Here is a 23,179-nt window from a genome sequence, read left to right on the forward strand (position 1 = left end):
ATATTTCATGATTGTATATCTCAAGTCTTTTCGTTTATGGTAGAGAGTAGGTATTCCTAAATTGTTGGATGAAAACTCTATTGATAAAATGTTATTTTATTTTAATAGACGGTATCTCAAACTCCTAGGCTTAAGCGATCCTCCCACCTGGGCCTCCCAAAGTGCTGAGATTATAGGCATAGGCCATTGCAGCCAGCCAATATGTGATTTCTTAACTTTTCCTTTTGGTAACCAGGAACAGGTTTAGATGTATGAGTGAATTATTGTGACTCATACATCTGTTAATTGCTAGCTTGAATCATAGCCACCTTACTGTATTGACAGTTAGTTACTGATGACTTAGTTCTTGTTAAGTAGAGACGTTCTGTCTGACATAGATATTTGCCAGTAATAGAAAATATGCTTGAGTTTCATAAATATGTATATTACAGCTTCACTCAAAATCTTAATGTGGATATGGACGAAGTTCTTTATTATACTAATGTTAATTCTGTAGTATAATTACAGAGAAAACCATTTACACTTACATTGTGTGTTACCATTTACAAAGTGCTTTGGTTTTTAATAACAACCCCTAAAAGTAGGCAGGGTAGGCTTTTTATAAGCCTTATTTGGCAGATGGGAAAAGTAAGGCTCAGAGATCAAGTGACTTGCCCCAAGGTCACACAGAAGTAGAGTCAAAATTTGATCCTAGATTTTGTAATTGAGATTCCTTCTACTATATTGCATCGTTCTCTGTATATTTATCTTCCTTATCATCTCAATATTGTATAACAATAATATAGGGATCAGAAACCTAAGACCAAATTCCACACTTAAAAAAAAAAAACCTTGTCTACATGCTTAGTGCTATGCTAACTCCTATGATAATTCAGTAGATCGATTATGCTCCCCATTTCTTTTCAGTGGTATGCACCTTGAAAAACTACATATTACTGCCTGTCACAAGATGTAACCCATCTTAACACTGCTAATCTTGGTCTTTTAATGTAGAAAACTTGGTTGTGTATTAATAGTAACACACAAGAAAAACACTTTTAAAAAGAATATTTGATGACACATTTAAAATTTTTATTGTGGTGACAGTTGAATAAATGTTATTTTTATCCTTAAATGAGTTTATTATTATTTTATCCAAAAGTGTACTACTGGTTCAGATTTGTCATTTTGGCTTTACAGCAGTTAGAAGAAAAAAGTGAAGATCAAGAAGACAAGGAATGTTTAAAACAAGCAATAACAGCTTTGCTTAATGTTCAGAGTGGTATGGAAAAAATATGTTCTAAAAGTCTTGCAAAACGAAGACTGAGGTGAATATTTTTACTTTTTAAAATATCCTTCTTTTTACCCTGAATATTGTGGTGTAAATTCAGGGATCCCAGTTCCCTCCTCAAGTAAACAATGAAGAAAATAGTTTTAGTGACAAGCCTGGTCTTTTAGAGGAAGTGACATCAAAGCCAAGAGAATTGTTATTGTTTGAAAAACCTTTCATATTTGTGCATTTTCCTTGCATACTCCCAGACAAGACCTCCTGAGAGTCAACTGGTAAGCTAAAGGAGAGACAGAGTAAAATGTATCGGGTAGATTTATGTTGGCATCGTTATTCTGTCAAAGTAAAATTATTAGTGTCCTTTATTTTAGGGATTATATAACTTGAAGCATTAATTCAGATAACATTGCTTCCAGTTTCCTAATTATAATATGTGCTACATATTTTTAGCTTTGGGTCTTGTCCATTTAAACTCTTCTAAATAATTTATTTTAATCTTTCAGATTACTTTTTTTTTACTGTATTGGGCTACTTTTTATTTGTCATTCTAAATATTTAGTAGCCAAGATAGAAATAATCATTTTGTAGTTACATTTAAGGAGAATTTTGTCAGCAATCATTGTGCTTTTTAGAACACTGAAAAAAATTTCTAGGTTGCTTTAATTTTCAAAATTGTGTAATTTTGTAATACTAATCTATTTGGGGAATTAGTGAATACCTTCTCAGTGAGACTTGTAAAAATCTACTTTTACACTTTCCCTTACTTACATGAACTCTAGGTTTTCTGTCATCTGTGTACTAATAATGTCTTTTTCTTTATTCCAGTGAATCTGCATGTCGGTTTTATAGTCAGCAAATGAAGGGGAAACAACTAGCAATCAAGAAAATGAACGAGATTCAGAAGAATATTGATGGTTGGGAGGGAAAAGACATTGGACAGTGTTGCAATGAATTTATAATGGAAGGAACTCTTACACGTGTAGGAGCCAAACATGAGAGACACATATTTCTCTTTGATGGCTTAATGATTTGCTGTAAATCAAATCATGGGCAGCCAAGACTTCCTGGTGCTAGCAATGCAGAATATCGTCTTAAAGAAAAGTTTTTTATGCGAAAGGTACAAATTAATGATAAAGATGACACCAATGAATACAAACATGCTTTTGAAATAATTTTAAAAGATGAAAATAGTGTTATATTTTCTGCCAAGTCAGCTGAAGAGAAAAACAATTGGATGGCAGCATTGATATCTTTACAGTACCGGAGTACACTGGAAAGGATGCTTGATGTAACAATGCTACAGGAAGAGAAAGAGGAGCAGATGAGGCTGCCTAGTGCCGATGTTTATAGATTTGCAGAGCCTGACTCTGAAGAGAATATTATATTTGAAGAGAACATGCAGCCCAAGGCTGGAATTCCAATTATCAAAGCAGGAACTGTTATTAAACTTATAGAGAGGCTTACGTACCATATGTACGCAGGTAAGAAATATGAAGTTGCCTGTCACTTTTGTTTTCCTGCTTCAAACTGAATTTGTTTCCTGCATGGGTTATTGTGCCTAAAATAGAAAAGAAACTAACAACCAAAGACCTCTTTTCTTTGACTAAAAATACCCCACTTTATATTTCTTTGCAATGTTTTACTTTTTCTACTACACTTACATACTTTTTTTTAACCTTACCATCAGTTATAGATGAGAAAATGAGGTCACTTGGCTAAATTTATCCAGTTAGAAAGTGACAGAAACAAGACTAAAGTTAGTAATAAATCGTCATTATTGTGATCTAAAAAGTTTTTACTCCTTTATCTTTTTTCTTTCTTCTCTTCCCATTACTGAAATTATAAAGTAAATAAAAATTTTAATATAACAAAATTGTGCTGGTAGTACAAATATACACAGCATTGCTTTCTCTCAATTTCCACTCCTAAACCTGATTATTTAATATTAAATGTTGCAATCCTGGAAGCCAAGGATTCCAGTTTTATTATAATTTTTCACCTAGAAATGTCTATAGTCAGTGTATTTATTTTACTGACTCAAAAATTTAAAAAATCATAGGAAATGTAAATAGGCTGCCTAGATTTTACATGAAAAACAAATAGGTTGTTGTCATTTTTTTCCATATAAAGCTGTTTTTTGAGAGGTACAATTTTTCGGTAGTATGACCTGCCAATTTAGTTGTGCTTCACCAACTTTCTCTATGTTCTTTATGATCTAGACTACAACTATAAAAATGTTTTTTATTCAGTTGCCCAAAATTTGTGATTGCAAAATACTTCTTTTCTGCTTAAGGGATTTTTAAGGCTATAAAAGTTCAAATTGCCCTTCTTGCCACATTTTCCTGGTTTTTAAGTCCCCTTAGAGGACTCATAGAATTTTTATAACATGAGCATTCTAAACTTTATCATTTCATCCTAAGTACTTTTGTTTGGGGTTCCTAGACTCATTTGGAGTAAAATTAATCTTTAGATTTTCCTCTGTGTTTGTAAGAAAGAAGTTTTAATTTTTTTTTTTTTTTTTTTTTTCCTGTAGAGCATTGTAAGAAGACTTACTACTAGTGTTTACTTCACAAGTCAGTGATACTTGGGCAGGAAAACATTTTCAAATTACAAAATTTTTAATTGTTTCTGTAAGACTTGATTGAGTGATAGAAGTTTTCTCTAAATTGCTATATTTCACAAAGTTAATTTATGATTATTAATAAGCAGCTGAAGAATGACAACTATTGTCTGGGGAACTGTCCCTTTTATTTATTTTTTTAAATGAGGACACTTTAAAGCAAAATTAACTGGAACAAGCTGCTACTTGTTTTGTAGTCCTGAAAGTCTTCTTTCCTTAATGTGTACAATGTTAGCTAAAGTCCCTGGACATGGTACTTTTGTAATGATGTTTCGTTAGTTATTTCTGTCTGATACTTCTTTTCTATATCAATTTTTAGCTTTGGTATATAGTAATATTTTGAGTGCTTTTACTTATAATGAATATAAAACACTTAAATTTCAAGATTTATAGAACTTTGCCAAAGTTAAGTGTATTGAAAATTTAAGTTGATGAGATTATTTTACTTAAAAAAAAGTAAGTTTTAAAAAAATTCCTTCCAATAATTTTTTGAGAAATAAAAGGCCAGTGTTGTGGCTAAGTTTTTTGACATTTTTCTTTTCTGTCTTCTTTTGAAGCTTAACTGAATATTTTAATTTATGTCATAAATATATTACTGGTGAAACTGGAGTCTACAAGCAGCTTTCGTGAGTTGCGGTTTACAGTACACACAAATTAGTGTTAACTGTTAGCTTATTTGGGCTATTCTGTAAAGTCTGTTACTGAAGTTATTACTGGCAACATAGAATGGTTTTTAATAGACCATCTATGAACTTGTAAAACTGAAATGGACTTTTAAGGCCTCACTACAATGGTAACAGATCAAGTTACCATTTGTTTTTAAGAACTACTGGTCTGCTCTTCTCCTCTCATCTTTCTTCAGCCTCCCCAAAGAAAAAAGGGATTTGTGATTTGGTTAGTAGGTATGTTTATTGGAGAACATACAGTACAGGTTGTGGCTTACACTGAAACAAAGCTAACATTTAACTTACACATTTTTATTTTATTATATAGAATTGTAATAAAAGACATTGGATATAATACATGAGAAAATTTAATGAATACTATAAGACACCACTTACAGACATCTTTTAGATTATTATAGTTTGGTTAGACATTGTCATAAAAACAGAAGAGAAACTGGTTTAACTTTACTTTATTCAGACTTCACTGTGGTGTCAGCCAACTGTATCCCTCAGATATTTTAACAGTAATGTACAAAATGGAGCTATAGATCTCTAATGCTAAAAGAGATGTCCAAGCCTTCACTTTGTAGACAAATCCCAAGGCCCCTGAAGATTATATGATTTGCCAGAAGTTCTATTACGAGTTAATTCCAGAACAAGTCAAGAATTAGGTTTCTTGACTCTAAAATAAAGTATATTTTCTACCATGTTACATTGACTCATATAAGGTGATTGTTTTCATGAATAGAATATGTTGTAATTTTTAAATTTTATATGTTAATAATTAAGTAAAAGGATCTAGTACAGATGTGAGCTCATAAAAAATAAATAAATTCCTTGGTTTGAACTGCCAATAATATAAATGGCTTGTTCATTTCTGGGCAAACGTGTGTACTATGAAGATATTGTCAGTAATTTTTTCTTGAAATAGGATATAGGTAAGCTCTGACTATAGATACACTTCCATTGGAATGCATAGATTTTTTATGTATAGATACTGGTCATTATTATTTTATTTTTTTACAAAACCCAATCATTAGTCTATTGATGTAGTTTGCTCTCTAAAGGGAAAGCTTTGTGGAAAGAAAAATTTAAATTTAGGTGAATTAGAAAGTGGTTAACTTGCTTAAAAGATTGCAACAGGGTCTTATGTGGAATCTAATTTATAGCTTGTCTCTCAGATTCAGTGTTTCTGGATGTATCATAATTTGCTAACTATATCAGAACTTTGGGATTTGTCCCAAAAACTAGGGGAAAAATTATCCAATTGGATGGATCATTCTAAATCTGGCAATGGTATGAAGAGACTATTTCCTTATCCTAAGCAAGAAAGCACAAAGCAATATGCACAAATAAAAAGTTGAGAGTAGGAATTTCACGTCTGTTACAGAGTTGTTATAGGCAACAAAGTACAAGTTAATGAGACCTAAAACAACATGAGTAGAGAAATGGTAGGTGATGCTGTGTCCAGTTTGGTAGTCTATTTTAGAAAAATGAGATGACCCTGAAGTAAGGATAATAATTCAGAATTGACATTTTATGGGAAATAAAAGCTTTGCATATTGAAGTGAGGGAAAAGGTGTTTCCCTTGCCTGGGAATTTCTCTTTTACAGAAGATGGTATTGAAAAAACTTAAGCCAGAAGATCGTTTTCTTTAAAGTATTTACTGCTATTTTATACCTTCATATGGAAAAGCCTCAAAAACCTGAATTAGATTTATTTTGAGTTTGTGTCCTATATAAGCTCAGTTTCGGTGTTTTAACTTATTTAAATCTTTTGAACAATTTTTTATCTATAGGGCAGCGCTGTTCTATTTTTATAATCTGATTTTTTAAAAAAGTGTTTGTGCGTCAGCATAGCGTCTGTTTCCTTTTTTAAGGAATTCAAGACTGATTGTTTATAAATCCTTGTTGAGGAGCTTATTGTTTCTTGTAGCTTTTAAAATGGCTGCATTAAAGGGAGAATTATCACATGAACAGACATCCTGATTATAACAGTGTTTTACTATGGTGGTTGGGGGTGGGGTGGTCTTTACATAAATAACTTTTTTATGTAATAAATACTTTACAAATTTCATTGACCTTGTCAAATAAAATGTCATGTCAATCAAAATAGGCACATAAGGAAAAAGGATTGGATTATCACTTCCAATCTATATTCTGAACACTAATGTAGGTATACTCTGAGTTCCTAAAATTTTGAAGTATTGTACAGTAAAATATCAAATAATGGTTTTATAGTGAGGAAAACAGAGACAGCTAGAAGGTCAGCAGAAAAAAATAACTACAGCTTCTGTTTGAAATAATCTGGTTATTTTCTGTTTGAAAATAACCTAGCTATTTTGATTGGGGGAAGCAGAGCAACTAGTGAACATGGTAGAAACCTTAGCGCAGGGATTTGAGAGTCAAGTAGCAGAGTAATGTTATCTCTAATGATGAGGGGGAATAACTGTATAAAAAGTTTTGGTTGTTGACCATATTGAAATCATCAGGAGATCATGTTTGAGAAAGAACTTTGTGGAATTATCTCCACAAGCAAGTGATAAACAGAAAGGAGAATATAAAAATGGGCTGTTTTGAATTTTTTTCTATGATTATATGTTTTTGCTTATGTTTTAAAGCCAAACCCAGACTGCCTTTTGTATTTTTATGTGTTTACCTTTCATCTCTCTCTGCAACATGGTTTTAGAATATGGGTAGATAACTGCTGCTCCACAACTAACAATGGCAGTATAAAACTTAGCTTTTACCATTGCCTAATCAATGGAACTAGGTATCCTGTTTTCTTACAAAATTATATAACCTGTCCTTATTGATGGGCATTTGTTTATATTATCTTAGCTCTTTACATCATCAGTAAGATAAAGGTCTCCAGTGGTTAGTGACATGGTGTATGTTACAGTCATTGAAATGGAGAAACCAATCCAATAGAAATAAAAATAATGCCTGGAATTTTTATGCTTTTCTGTGTAAAATTTCAAATATAAGTATTTTGTCTTCTTAATATGTTTTTCATTCATTAGCAATTTTTCATTGCTTTAGACTAAAAATAGAATATAAATTAATACAAGCCTGGGACTATATGCAGCCTTTAAGATATTTTTTGAAAGTACTTAAATTTTTGCCAGATTTTCTTGGTTTGTTTTTAGTTTCTGCTGCTTTTGTCTTTTTGGCAAGACTACTCTTAATTCCAGTCAAGCTAAAAACAACTCTAGAACCTAATACAACAGTCATGATTATGGGAGTGTTTATTTCACTGCCAGCTGCAGAAACCCTGTACAGCATACAGGAAGGTACAGCTGTTAATTCCTAAAAGCTAGAAGAAGGCTGATGAAGAGTTACAGAATCACAATTAGACTGCTAATTTTTCAGTGACTTTCTGGTGCCTTTAACCAAGATTAGCAGTACAGGTACATTAATGTACATTAATCATTCATGTAAATTTCTATAGTGGTTATATAACTCAAGGTTTAATTCTTTATATTTAGATCTTACAGCTGTGGAAACTTTAAGGAGTTTCTTTAATCCAGGGAGGTTATACGGTATGATAGAAAAGAGCACTAAACCAGGAATCACATGATCTAGGTTCTGGGTCCATCTCTGCCACTCTACAGTATGACCTTAGATAAGTCTAGTTACATCTCTTCCTGCCCTGCTTACCTCACATAAATCATATGAAATAAGTTATGTCAAAGTTCTTTGAGAATGTTACATAATAGACCAAGAATTGGTGTGATCCCATTTGACTGTGGCACTGAGACACATCATGGCTTTCCCAGCATTATAATCAATTACTAAAGTACTGAAATAGCCAGAATTTTTGGCTTAAGAAGATGAAAAGTCTGTTTAGAAATAGCTTGCCTTTAAACATAGCCACAGTTTTCTTAAAACATACTTTAAGTCACTTAGAACTTGCTTTTATTCTGTTTTTCAACTTAAAATTCCTCTTGATGTCCCTCAACTTTTTAGCCTGATTTTCATGGCATTTGAGAAAATATGGAGGTGGGTGTTGATTTTAGATTTTTAGACTGAAATAAACTTTTCCTTTAAAAAGGGAGAGGGCACCCTAAGTTTGGAACACAGGTCAAGGATGCTTGGAGTACTCTGTACTGCGGGTATGGGCTCTCTCCAACAATGACAACTCAGCATCTCTCTAGTGGCCACTGCTTTTGCTTCCTAAACATGCTGTTTTGAGTAGCCTCACCTTACAAATAGATTTGCAGAACAGGAAGAAGATTCTTGAAAGGGAAGATTGTGATGAAACCGATAAAAATCTCTGTATTAAAATCTTGTACAGCCTTCTGTTTTAATATCTTTTCTTCTGGATGAGACATTAGTCTTTAACTTTTGAGGAACTCTGTAACTGAAGACAAACAATAAAATACCAACAGAGAGGAAATTATTAAAGGATTATATGTATTTAAATTACTTTTATCAGTAACCCACTCTAGCCTCAGAAGGTATAAAGCTAACGGAGAAGGGGACATTTAAAACCAATGTATTTTTATTCTGTAAATCTTTCTTTAACTTAAAATAGTATTTTAAATTCCAGGTTGTCTGATATTTAAATCAGTTATTATCTCAATGACCACATATATCAATAGATTGGAAGTATATTTCTGTTTTATGATAAATTCATGAATCTGCGTTTTGGGGAAAAAGTTATTATAAACATTTTATTTTAAGGCTAAACGTAGGATGGGTCTTAGTGAGAATCAGCCTAAAGTGAAATTTTCCAAACAATTGCTTTTGCTAAATCCTATGCTAATAAAAGACATTGTGTTTCTTACAAAACTTTGACCCACATTATGTAGCCTAACAGAAATAAAGGCATCTGCTACCCTCTATGAATTTACTATTGGAGTTTACCAGTCCCTAATACAAATAGGAAAAGAATGCTCCCAATAAAAGACTCAAGTTACTGAACTTTCCCCTCCTTTAAAAAAAAAAAAAAAGATTTACAATTAAATGTGGGCCTTGATAAAATTTGAGTTATAGAAGTGAGTGATCTCTCCCCCCTATTATGGGAGATGTCTTTCCCCCTCTTTATGCAGAAGACAACAGCCCGAGTCTCTTGTGCTGGTGACAGCAGCCTTTCTCCACAACTTAGGAGAATACTGTTAAGGAGAGACGGGAGTAGGCCAGGCCTGGGGGAGTGATCACACTCAGCCTCTTGTTTTACTTCATGGAGATGTGAATGAAAAGTAGGTCCTTTCATGGAAGGGATTGGAGACTCCTATACTTATGATTGACCGCTCATTGTGACTACTTGAAATAAAGGCAATTAAAGGTTGGAATAGGACCAAACCAACATATTCTGTCATATTTAATATTTTAATAGCTTATAAGTATTTGTAAGCATCTTTAAGTAGTTGTGAGATTTTTAGCAAATAATTTAAAAACTGTATTTAATTTAAGCTACTACTTTATAAGTTCCAATTTCCAGTTGTATGCTCTGTTAACATGATTTAAAGAAAGCTAGATAAGTAATCCTAGATAAACTCATCTTGATGTAAGGAAAAGTAATGGGTTATTACTGTGGCCTTTCTCTTTATAAGGGGGATAAACCAACTGGTGATACTTTGAGATCCTGGTAGCAGGTGGGAGGGGAGCCTGGTTCCCTGCTTTACCTTTGCTTTTCTTTCTTGCTCATTCCTGTGGCCAATGAGTTTAAGATTATCTTGTCAGTGTGCAGAGGGCAAGAAATAAGCTGATGTAAAGTTTTAATATCACCACTAATTTAGGAGGCACTAAGCTAGCAGTGTATTACCAAGTCCAAAGCCTTCCACTTGGCAAAACATTTTGGAACCTTTAAACTTGACTATTTGATCTATTTTGAAAATGTACATAATAGTTATAATCATTTTGAATCAAAGAGTTTAATAAGATATTTTTCCTTTTTCTTCTTAGATCCCAATTTTGTTCGGACATTTCTTACAACATACAGATCCTTTTGCAAACCTCAAGAACTACTGAGTCTTATAATAGAAAGGTCTGTCCATTTAAAAAATATTTAAATTCATTATTTTTTGTTAAAAAAGAGATTGAGCTAAGATCTTACTTTTTCAGAAATGTTAGATGAGCTTTAAAATATACTTCACAAGCACTTTTTCAATAAAAATCTCTTAGATGAACATTTATTTTGTAATGTTAGCTTTTATTATTTCAATACAAAAATATTCTTTTTTGTATGTGAAAACTCAGTATTTGAAATTTCAAATTTACAGAACTAAAGATCTATATAAAATTTATAGAGTCAAGAAATTCAAATTTTGATGAGTTAGATGTTCTAAGTAAGTTTTCAAACATACTTCATGTTGAGTAAAATGGAACTTGTCAGTGAACAAATACCGTGATGGAAGGAAAATATTTCATGTACCCAAACAAAGAGCAGTCAGTTTTTCTGGAATTACCCTTAACAGTGATTATGTCACCTGATTTAGAGTAATTCCACAGACCAAAAATGAGTATCAGTCCCGTAACTTTATAGTCACATTTATTTTTAGAATTTGCATGTATTCTTTATTTTGTTTTTAGTTAGTTTTATCTATATTGGCAAGTACTAATTTCTTTTAAAAATTTTAAAATAATTTTATTAGCCTTTAATACTATAGAAGTCTCACTTGTTTACACTGATATGCATATCTTTAGTAATTTTTTACAGTATTCTCTTGATTTTGCTGACTGGTGAAAATGTTTGTGGTTTTCTATTTGTATAACTCGATATAATTAGTTTTTTCATTAATTTGTTCTATTTTATGTTAGGTTTGAAATTCCAGAGCCTGAGCCAACAGAAGCTGATCGCATAGCTATAGAGAATGGAGATCAACCCTTGAGTGCAGAACTAAAAAGATTTAGAAAAGAATATATACAGCCTGTGCAACTGCGGTAAGCATTAAATAAATGAAGTAAATAAGTCTTTATCAAACTTTCGTTTCAATGTTGATGTATATAAGGACCTTTCCCTAACAAGGAGAGGGGTGACAATAAAATTAGTAAATTAAATTTACTAATTAGAGCAGTTATCAGAAATTATAGTATAAGCCTTATAGAATTTTGGAAGTGTTAAGCACACTGATAAGATTAATTTGGTAAGAGTTACTGTGTTTTCATTTGTATTGTACCATGCATTGTGATAAACATTTATGTTTGATTCCCATGTAATTCAATTCTGTGTTAATGCCATAGAGTATTAAATGTATGTCGGCACTGGGTAGAGCACCACTTCTATGATTTTGAAAGAGATGCATATCTTTTGCAACGAATGGAAGAATTTATTGGAACAGTAAGAGGTATGTTTTTTTTTAGGTGCCTAGTTTTATATGTAATAAAATTACCAACACGGTGACTATCAATTGATGTCATTGGGGCTCAGTAATATAAGATGTTTATAATAGTACCAGCATAACCATTTCAAAAAGTTAAAAATTTTCATCAAACAACATTTAGACCTGCAAATTGCTCAACAGTCACCCTGTTGATCCAATGTATTTTCATTTAGTGACTCAACTTACTGATTATTTTAGAGTTGATTAAGCCAAGTCTTCATATATATCCCAAAGTATGAGGGCATTTGGGAATTACATTGTGCCATTACAACACCACTGATGGAGGTCGAGTGGGCCACAGGCGAATAGAATCAGAGAGGAAGCAGAGTGGGTTAAATTGAGAGTCTGTGTCTAACACTGCCACTAATCAGATACATGACTTTGGGCAAAATCACTTAGATTCTTTAGACTTCAGTTTTCTTATCAATAACATAAGGAGCTAGGTTTGTTGATCTCTAAGGTTTTCCTTCTAGTTTTAAAGATTATATGAGTGTATGGCTCTAAGGATGTCTTAGACAAACTTATTTTTATTTCCTTTGTATGCTCTAAATGATAATCAGAAAATAGTTAAATAATAGTACCTTTCATGTACAATACAAAACAGAGCCACATCAAAACTCACACTAAAAATGAAGGAATCAGTCCTCTGGCACTGATATTTATTGGTTTATAAAATGCAATGTTAATTAGATTAATAGTGTGTATAATCTATCCTTATAAATCTTGTGATTTACATAAGATATACCTTTTCTTGGAGGATTATAAAATAATATATTAAACTGAAGATCAGAACAATGGGGTGGACAATCTCTACAAATTAAGTACTTCCTAATTGTATTTGGAAAGGATCTGGAAGAATACATACCAGGATATTAACAGTGGTTACCCAAGTGGAGAAGAATAAGATTAGGATTGGGGACCGGGAAATGGAAAAGGAGAACTTGCATTTTTCATTTTGATCATTTGAACTTTTTATAGCAAAGATACATTCAGGTATCATCTGTGATTTTAAGCCATTTTTAAAATATAAAATATTAAATAAAGAATATTTAAATGTTATTTAAAATATAATGTATTGCAGGTAAAGCAATGAAAAAATGGGTTGAATCCATCACTAAAATAATCCAAAGGAAAAAAATTGCAAGAGACAATGGACCAGGTCATAATATTACATTTCAGAGTTCACCTCCCACAGTTGAGTGGCATATAAGCAGACCTGGGCACATAGAGACTTTTGACCTGCTCACCTTACACCCAATAGAAATTGCTCGACAACTCACTTTACTTGAATCAGATCTATACCGGTATGTAATTTAACATTCAAGCTGAAAAATCATTTCAAAAGAGTTAATTTTTAAAATGAAATACTGATTTCTGCCTTATAGGGTTGTCATAAGACTTAACTGAAATATTACATGAAGTGTCTAGTAATAAGGCCAGGCAGGCAGTTCCTGTTCTTTCACTCCCCTGGTCCCTCTAGCTGAATTTACACCTTCTGTCTTTCTGTGTTCACCCCTAGTTGGTAAGGCTAGGTTCAAATCCTGGCTTTACCAATTGCTGGCCCTGGGCAACTTTAACCTCCTTGTGTGACTTTATCCTTCTGCCCCTTATTTTCCTCAAGAGTAAAATGGGGCTACTGATAGTACCTACTCCTGGGGCTGTTTTGAGGTTTGCAAGTCAATATATGTACATTACCTAGCACAGAGTAAGGGCTCAATAAATGTTAGCTACTGCTTTATTGTGAACTTAGAGCCATTATAGTCTTTTTTAGTTTATCATACTACATTGATGTAATTATCTCAAAAATGTCCTTCTGATTTTAAATGGAGACTATTTAGAATCTTAAATTATTCATTTTTTAATAACTAAATGAGAAAATGAGCTAAATTTATAGATTTCCCATTAAAAATCATATTTCTGAAAATTACAGTGTTAGAATCTATTTTATTTCCTAGGACCCTTTTGTGGTAGGTTTTTTTCCCCTCCTCCTTTAGACCAAAAGAAAAAAAAAAGATGTGTGAATGCATTGATTACTGTACGCTCTTTGAACTGATTATAACAGATATCATTACTTAAACGTCTACTTTGTCACCCTAATTATTAATAATGTTTATAAGTGCTGGGAAAGATATTATGGAGGAGTCTCAACCTTGCCCAAAGCAAAATGCTACTATAAAGCAACGCTAAAAGTACACAGGTATTTCCATAAAAATAGTTTTTAAAAACAGTTTTTAAAGGCCGGGCGTTGTGGCTCAGTCCTGTAATCCCAGCACTTTGGGAGGCCAAGGTGGGGGTGGATCATCCGAGGTCAGGAGTTCGAGACCAGCCTGGCCAACATGGTGAAACCTTGTCTCTACTAAAAACACAAAAAATTAGCCAGGCGTGGTGACGGGCACCTGTAATCCCAGCTACCCAAGAGGCTCAGGCAGGAGAATCACTTGAACCTGGGAGGCGGAGGTTGCAGTGAGCAAAGATCATGCCATTGTACTCCAGCCTGGACAACAAGAGTGGAACTCCATCTTAAAAAAAAAAAAAAAAAGAAGTTTTAAAAAAATCCATAAGGAAATATGCATAATTACACTTTTTTGTTATACCTTGTTTTCACAGACCTTTCTGTTGGTATAAGAGGAAAGTTCATATGAGAGTTTAGTTTTTATTTATCTCCTTTACTTAATAAAACAATGTCTATATAGAGGAAAAAGTATCATGTAGAATTATGTATTGATGATTTTAGAGCTGTACAGCCATCAGAATTAGTTGGAAGTGTGTGGACAAAAGAAGACAAAGAAATTAACTCTCCTAATCTTCTGAAAATGATTCGACATACCACCAACCTCACTCTGTGGTTTGAGAAGTAAGTATTCCTAGCATTCTTGTATTTTATAGCTGTCAGCTATGTTACGAATTTCAATGTAATTTTTTTGTTTGTTTTTTTTGAGAGGGAGTTTTGCTCTGTCACATAGGCTGGAGTGCATTGGCATATCGGCCCACTGAAACCTCCACCTCCCAGGCTGAAGCGATCCTCCCACCTCAGCCTCCAGAGTAGCCAGGATTACAAGTGTGTGATATCACACTCACCTAATTTTTCTTTTTTTTGAGACAGAGTCTGGCTCCGTTGCCCAGGCTGGAGTGCAGTGGCATGATCTCAGCTCACTGCAACCTCCACCTTCCGGGTTCAAGCAATTCTCAGGCCTCAGCCTCCTGAGTAGCTGCAACTACAGACGCGCACCACCACACCCAGCTAATTTTTGTATTTTTAGTAGAGATGGGGTTTCACCACATTGGCCAGGCTGGTCTTGAACTCCTGACCTCAAGTGATCCACCCATCTTGGCCTCCCAAAGTGCTGGGATTACAGGCGTGAGCCATCGCTCCTGACCAGTGCAATTTTATTTCTGTATGTCTCATGTCTTTTTCCTCTATTCCTCCTTTCTTTTGCATTGAGTGTTGATGAAAATGATAATATTTGTCATTAGAAAATGTTGAATGTTTTTCTAATGTAGCATTAATTTTTTTCATTAACTTTTTTTGAGGTCCTTTTAGTGGTTGCCTGGTTGCCTTACAGTTTACCATACACGTCTTATCAGAATCAGCTTCAGACTTATAGTAGCTTAATACCAGTGACATATGAAATATTACTCCTGTGTAGCTCTATTCCCTTTCTCCCTTTTTTTTGTGGTACTGTAATACATATTACATCTTATTAATGATGCAAATCAAAGAATACATTGTTACAGTTATTACTTTACCATTTGTCATCATCCTCTTAGCCCATTAAAGCTTTGCTGTCACCCACCTCCTTTGTGCATTATTGGCAACATATTACACATATATTACATTTCTATGTTATAAACTCAACAATGTTTATTATATTATTTTATACAGTTGTTTAAGTCAGTTATGAGAAGAAATGAGAAAAAAAAAACGCATTTACAAAATGTCTTTAATAATTACACAATTACCTTTACTGATGGTCTTTGTGTGGATTCGAATTACCATCTGGGATCACTTGCTTTTCAGCCTGAAGAACTTCCTTTAGTATTTCTTCTGGAGGGTCGGCTAGCAACAAATTCTCTCAGTTTTTGTTTATCTGGGAAAATCTTTATTTTACCTTCATTTTTGAACAACAGCTCTATCTTCAAGTTAATATTTTTTTTTCAGTTCAAATATACTATTGAGCTTTTCCAGTAAGTTTTTTATTTCAGTTATTGTACTTTTTAATTCCAGAATTTCCCTTTGGTTCCTTTTTATAGTTTGTCTCTTTAATGATATCCTCTCTTTGATGCACATTGTCATCAATACCTTCCTTTCCTTCTTTTTCATGCTTTCCTTTAATTCTGTGACCGTATTCATAATGGCTACTTAGAAATCTTTTTTGTTATTGTTAAATCTGACATTTGGTTGCTCTCACAGGCAGTTTCTGTTCCTTCCACCCCCTCCGCCCCACCCCCGCCCCGTGTAAGAGTCATACTTTCCTATTTGTTTGCATACCTCATCTGTTTTTGTTGGAAACCTGACATTTCAGATAATATATTGTAGCAACTCTGAGTACTGCTCCTCATTCCCCAGCCCCCTTTCCAGGGCTTCTTATTGCTTGGCAGTGGTACTGGAAAGACTCATCCACTCCTTACCTGACCGCACACACCCAGCTATGAAACTCCACAATTTGCCAGCTGATTGCTCTGATGTTTTCAACAATTTTCTGGTGGCATAAATGCTATACAAAATAATGCAAGCAAATTGTGGCTCCTTTGAAGGAATAGTTTCTGAGATTTCTGTTTGATACTTGTTCTGACCCCAGGAGGGCTCCTCTCAGCCGTCTTATTTCCTAGTTCTCTCCTGCAAACTACTCTGCCTACAGTCTAGGGTGTATCTTCATTAGATCCACAAATCTCTTCCCCATTGCCTTTCACCACAATTTCCACTGTTCCTAAGGGCACCATTAAATTTAAACTACTTTATACTTTGTTGCAAATGACAAGAGATTAGGAGCTATCTGTTTGAAACAGGGCTCTGGGGCTGGGGACAATGGCAAGCTCTTCTCTGAGTGACACTTCTGCCCTAGGAGCTAAGTGCTTGGTTGAGCAGGTAGAGTGGCAGATGGATGCTACTGTAGCCTGAGGTCTTCTACCTGCCTCTTCTGGCATGGAACCACGCCCTCAGGAACCAGAGGAAGGGCTCTTTTCTCAGTATGCTCAAAACATCACACCCAAGGTAGAGTCTCCATTCCATAAGTGGAAGTTGGGCAAAAAAGGGTATTCCCACTTCTCAGCTGCACTCAACTGGGACTTGGCCTCGGCAACAGGCAGCGGGGACAGGATGAGAAAACTGAAGTCCTGCTCCTGCACCTCGCTGGGAGCTAGGTGTTCTTGACTGCAGGAATCTGGAGTAGATGCTCAGTTCACCCTCACTGAGCTGGCAGAAAGAAGGGAGGAACCAGTCTTGGTTCACATACCACAGACTCTCTCCCCTCTCTTACCAAATTTTTGTAGATTTTCCTAAATAGATGTTTCTTTTGCCATTTGCTTTCAGGGCCATTACTAGAGACTTTAAATGTGTGTGTGCGCGCGTGTGCATGTGCGTGTTTGTGTGTATGTGTGTTTTAATAATTTTTACCAGTTTCACTCAGTGAAGCTCCTCATACTATCATACCACAAGTCCAGAATCTCAATGCAATTATATATATTAGGTTGGTGCAAAAGTAATTGCAGTTTTTGCCATTATATTTAATGCTGTTCCTAGAAATGTAGGAAACATAGGAACAGAGCTGTTCCTAGAAATGTATGTAGCCAATAATATATGAAAGAAATTGAGCATTAATCACTAAAATCTTGCAATTAGATGAAGAATAGAACACAACAGAATTCTTGAATTCTACTAGAATACACCCACATCACAAAGACCTCACAAAGACCTACATACATTCCACAAGATAGTGGCCTCACCAGTTAGTTCTAATGCTAATAGAGGATGCACCAAATATAGTAGGAAAATGATTGTTTGACTGTACCAGTCTAGAAGACAGGAAAGGGCAGTATGCCTGACTGGAGGCACTGCCTTTCCTTCTATCAGTCACCCTGAATGTCTCTTCTCTACAGTAGTTATACTATAGCCACCCCCCTACTCTCTACATTATTTTATTTACTAAATTCTTTAAGCTATAACTTTATTGGAAAAACTCTAAAACCTTTAGTTCACTTTTTTTTTTATTCCCAGATGTATTGTAGAAACTGAAAATTTAGAAGAAAGAGTAGCTGTGGTGAGTCGAATAATTGAGATTCTACAAGTCTTTCAAGAGTTGAACAACTTTAATGGTGTCCTTGAGGTCGTCAGTGCTATGAATTCATCACCTGTTTACAGACTAGACCACACATTTGAGGTAGGTTTCTTTCTACATGTGTTTTTAAAATGAACTTTCATTCCCTATTACAAAAATTAGATTTTTAACAATTATTATCTTTAATTTTTAAATGTCTCATTTGTCTTTTCAGTAGATTAAAAGACTGAATTATCTAAGTTTTGTAATGAATTGGTTGCTTTTTAAAAATTAAGCATTCCTATTAAAATGTATTCACAGGTCCCAGCCTAAGCTAGAAGAAGAAAAAATTTTCGGCATTTAATTTGTAAGAGAATGTACAATTAAATGTTCACATAATTGTGTAAGGAATGACATGATAAACTAGATCTCTCTCTGTCTCTCTCACACACACACACACTTTAAGTTTATACAGGTCTATGAAGATAATTTATTTGAAGCAATGTTACAGTCATAAAATCAAATTGATACTGTTGTATTTGGGCGTTTCTGTTAGCCTAGTATTTTTTTTGACAAGACCTTTGATTCCTTTTGTAAACTTATGCCTCCTATTTTTTTTTCCTTATAGCAAATACCAAGTCGCCAGAAGAAAATTTTAGAAGAAGCTCATGAATTGAGTGAAGATCACTATAAGAAATATTTGGCAAAACTCAGGTCTATTAATCCACCATGTGTGCCTTTCTTTGGTAAGTATTTCTTTCTGAATTTTTATTGCATTTCTGGATAAAACAAAACACTTATTTCATTAAATGACTGAATAATTACATGTGTAATATGCCAGCAGAAAATACTTGTTTGATCAATATTTAGCACCTGAAGCCTTTTATAATTTTTCTCATTAAGACTTAAGGTCAAGTCTAATATACATTTCATTTTCTATTTTCATCTTAGGCAGCCATTAGATATTATATAATACTTGTGTTTTTACATTTATAAAAGCCTTTTTAATTGAATTTTAATAAACTAAATACAGCAGAGGTATAGCCAAACTCAACTATATTTATAATCATTTTTATAAACAGTTTCACATGGCTAAAAATCATAGTGTGCCTGCTGTACCTTTGGGCCCACACCTCTGGCACATCAAAATTTTATTCTCTTCATCCCCTCTTATTTTTCCCCTTCTGCATCAGAGGAAGGAAGTACCTTTTCCTTCCTTTTTAGGACTGAATCTACCACCTGAATCTCCCTTTCTGTAGGTTCCTCTATCTTTTTCCGTTCTTTATTTCCTGTATTTTCATGTATTCAATATCTCTTTCCTACTTTCATCTTTTCTCTGCCTGAGTATATGCTCTGATGATCCTTCTTTTGAATGCTTATAGAAATTATGATCTCTCTATAGTCTCTTTAGTATGTGCTATAGTTTCTTCTAGCCTTTTCCTCATCTATATCTATTTTTTATATAGTTTTAAATTCTACTGCATGTAACAATGTTATGTCCTGATACCTTTAATATATTTTCCCACATTTTATTGTTTGGGCTTTATAGCAACCATTTTTGTATTTACTTCTAATCTTTTTGCTGTGCACATTGTACATAATTGTAATTGTATGATGTGCATATTAAGGTTATTCACTTATCATATCTTATATTTTTGTATTTTATTAAATAATCTTAATTATTTATAATGGCTGCATAATATTCCGTAAAGTTGGACAATTTATTTAACCATTACCCTGTGATTGGACACATTGTTTCCAGCTTTTTTGCTTTCCAAATAATTTTCTGATTCACATTTTCATTTGTACTATTTTTCTGTATTTGAAAATATCTTCTTGAGACAAATAACCAGAGGAGGAATTACAGTAGTGCTCCCATCTCCACGGTTTCACTTTCCACGGTTTCAGTTATCCATGGTCAGCTGTGGTCCAAAAACGAGATATTTTGGGAGAGAAAGACCACATTCATGTAACTTTTATTACCAATAGAGTGTTATAATTGTTCCATTTTATTATTAGCTATTTTTAATCTTACTGTGCCTAATTTATAAATTAAGCTCATAGGTATGTGTGTATGTGTATATGTATGTATAGGGTTTAGTACTACCTATAGTTTCAGGTATCCACTGGGGATCCTGGAACATATCACCTTTGGATAAGGGAGGGACTACTATACATAGGTTAAAAGATGTCCATTTTTAAACTGTTGATATGTAATTTTAAGTTGCTTTCTGAAAGGCTGCCATGAGAAGTGTATGACATTTATGCTGCCATCAAGTGTATGACAAAGCAGATTTCATCCCATGGTTTCCAATTTTGGATACTTTTTTTTTTTCATTTCTATTATTGCAACTACTAAGCTATTTGTTGCAATAATTTCCATTCTTTGATTACTGTGGAGATTTTTTTCATACATTTCTTTAATATTTGCATTTCCTCTTGTCCATGTCATTTTTCGTATCTCCTGCAAACAATCTACCTTGTACTTTTTATTCATTGACATGTATTAGTTTTAAATTCTACCATCTGTCCTTTCTCATTCTGGTTTCTATTGTTTCTAACCTTAGAAAGTTCATATAATCTAGTAATAATCATATTTTCTTCTAGCATTTTTATGACTTTCAAAATTATATTTAACTCTAATATCAAACTGAAGTATCTTTGATATCTTATGAAATACTCAAATTTATTTCCCCACCCAAATTATTTATTTGTTAATCCAGGTTTATTGAATGATTCTACTTTTTCCCTGTTTACATATGGTACCTCCTCCTTTTTTTTTTTTTTTTTTTTTTGACACAGAGTCTGGCTCTGTCACCCAGGCTGGAGTGCAGTAGCTGCCATCTCAGCTTACTGCAAGCTCCGCCTCCTGGGTTCATGCCATTCTCCTGCCTCAGCCTCCCGAGTAGCTGGGACTACAGGCACCCGCCACCACACCCAGCTAATTTCTTTTTGTATTTTTAGTAGAGACGGGGTTTCACCGTGTTAGCCAAGATGGTCTTGATCTCCTGACCTCATGATCCACCCGCCTCGGCCTCCCAAAGTGCTGGGATTACAGGCTTGAGCCACCACACCCAGCCAGGGACCTCCTTCTTTAATATGTATTGTATCTCACTGACTTCCTATATCCCTGCCACAGTTTTAAGGATTGTCACTTTATAATCAGTGATTCTCAGCAGGGGGCAGTTTTTGCCCCCCTAGGGAGCATTTAGCAATGCCTGGAGACAATTTTTTTTTTCAACTGTCCTAATTGGGATGGTGCTACAGGCATCTATCTAGTGGGTAGAGGATAGAGATATTGCTAACATCCTGCAATGCATAGGACACTTCCCCACAGCCAATAAGTATCCAGTCCAAAAAGTCAGCATTGCTGAGACAGAGAAACCCTGCTTTATATAGTGTTTTCACAGATGATAAAGTTGGTTCTTCAGGGTTTCCTCAGTCCTTTTTTTTTGGCCAATTTTGCCTGTTTATTTTTCCAAATGAACTTTATAAGTTTGGGTGGGGGGGATGCCCCCAAATGTAACTGGAACAATCTGTCAATTAATTTGTAAAGAACATTTATTATATTTAGCATTTCCCCTTATTATTTTTCCTGGGTATTTTTGGTTTGAATGGTATTCATTAAGTTACCTTTAATTCCGAGAATTTTTAATTTCCTTGGGTTTTCTAAATATTAATCATGTTTACAAAATATGATATACTGTGTCTTCCTTTGACCTTATTTCTGTTACCCCTTACATAATTCGTCATTAACTTCCCAAACAAAGCTTTAAAAATAATGGCAGAAATAAGCAGCTTGTTTTAAACTCAGTTTTAGCAGGGATAAAATATAATTTTACTACTTGCTTGATTAGATGGTTTTTATCCTTTTAAGAAAGCATCCTTCTTGCTACAGAATTGCTTCATTATTTTAAAAATACTAGCCTTCAATTTATATTTACAAACTTTTTTTTAATTACCCCTATTTGTAATATATCTTTCTCATTTCTGTTTTTACTTACTTGCTTTAATTTACTTTTTCTTCAAAAAGATAAGGTCTCTAATTATCTGCTGATTTTATGAGGTTTAAAAAAAATCATTATTAATTCCTAGTTTTCCTGAGGACTTTTCCCCTACCCCTACGTTCTTTTTTTGTTTTTTTTGTTGTTGTTGTTTTTTGATACACGGTCTCACTCTATCACCCAGGCTGGAGAGTACAGTGGCACCATCTTGGCTCACTGCATCCTCCACCTCATGGGCTCAATCAGTCATCCCGCCTCAATCCCCCAAGTAAGAGGAACTACAGGCACAAACCACTATGCCTGGCTAATTTTTTTATTTTTTGTAGACACAGGGTTTCACCAGGTTGCCCAGGCTGGTCTCGAACTCCTGAGCTCAAGAGATCCACCCGCCTTGGCCTCCCAAAGTTCTAGGATTACAGGTGTGAGCCACTGTACCCAGCCTGACCCTCTCCGTTCTTGATAAAAATATTGAGTTCATTGATTTTCTCTTCCTGGTAAAATATTAAAGCCTGTATGTTTTTGCTTAAATATGTTACCAGTTCGTTTAAGGGGAACTGGAAAGGCTCTGGATATATCTGACGTTATGTCATTCAATCTGTCAACGTATATTTCTTGAATACCTACTAAGTACCAGGACTATGTCAGGTGCTTAGAAAAGTGAAAAATACACAGTCAGTCTGTTCACCTAGCTTATAGTCGTGCTACTCATGATATCCTGTGGTCTCTGGTACACAGACATGAAAAGAAACCTCAGGACCCATTCACTGACTATTTGGCCCCTGCTCCTGTAACATCTTAATGGTTGGTATTTATTCATACAAACTGAAACTGTCCAAAGTCCTCTCTCAGATCTTTATAAACTTAACTGATCTTCATAACATGTTCTCTTTTTTTTTGAGACAGAGTCTCACTTTTGTTGCCCAGGCTGGAGTGCAATGGCACGATCTCGGCTCACTGCAACCTCTGCCTCCCGGGTTCAAGCGATTCTCCTGCCTCAGCCTCCCAAGTAGCTGGGATTACAGGCACCCACCACCACGCCCAA

General features: G+C 34.2%; 1 protein-coding gene across 5 annotated transcripts in view; it reads left to right on the forward strand.

The window, feature by feature from the left end:
• SOS1 (SOS Ras/Rac guanine nucleotide exchange factor 1) overlaps positions 1-23,179 on the forward strand; it is a 143,212-nt gene that overhangs the window by 99,569 nt on the left and 20,464 nt on the right. For all 5 annotated transcript variants that reach the window (XM_054547617.1, XM_024242366.3, XM_024242367.3 and 2 more), the window contains exons 9-17: positions 1,180-1,307; positions 2,093-2,748; positions 10,462-10,543; positions 11,317-11,439; positions 11,740-11,843; positions 12,961-13,183; positions 14,614-14,733; positions 18,094-18,256; positions 18,762-18,879. In XM_054547617.1, coding sequence (XP_054403592.1) covers positions 1,180-1,307; positions 2,093-2,748; positions 10,462-10,543; positions 11,317-11,439; positions 11,740-11,843; positions 12,961-13,183; positions 14,614-14,733; positions 18,094-18,256; positions 18,762-18,879 — 1,717 coding nt within the window. The remainder of the gene's footprint in view (positions 1-1,179; positions 1,308-2,092; positions 2,749-10,461; positions 10,544-11,316; positions 11,440-11,739; positions 11,844-12,960; positions 13,184-14,613; positions 14,734-18,093; positions 18,257-18,761; positions 18,880-23,179) is intronic.

The sequence above is a fragment of the Pongo abelii genome, chromosome 12, assembly GCF_028885655.2.
Source record: "Pongo abelii isolate AG06213 chromosome 12, NHGRI_mPonAbe1-v2.0_pri, whole genome shotgun sequence".
Lineage (NCBI taxonomy): Eukaryota > Metazoa > Chordata > Mammalia > Primates > Hominidae > Pongo > Pongo abelii.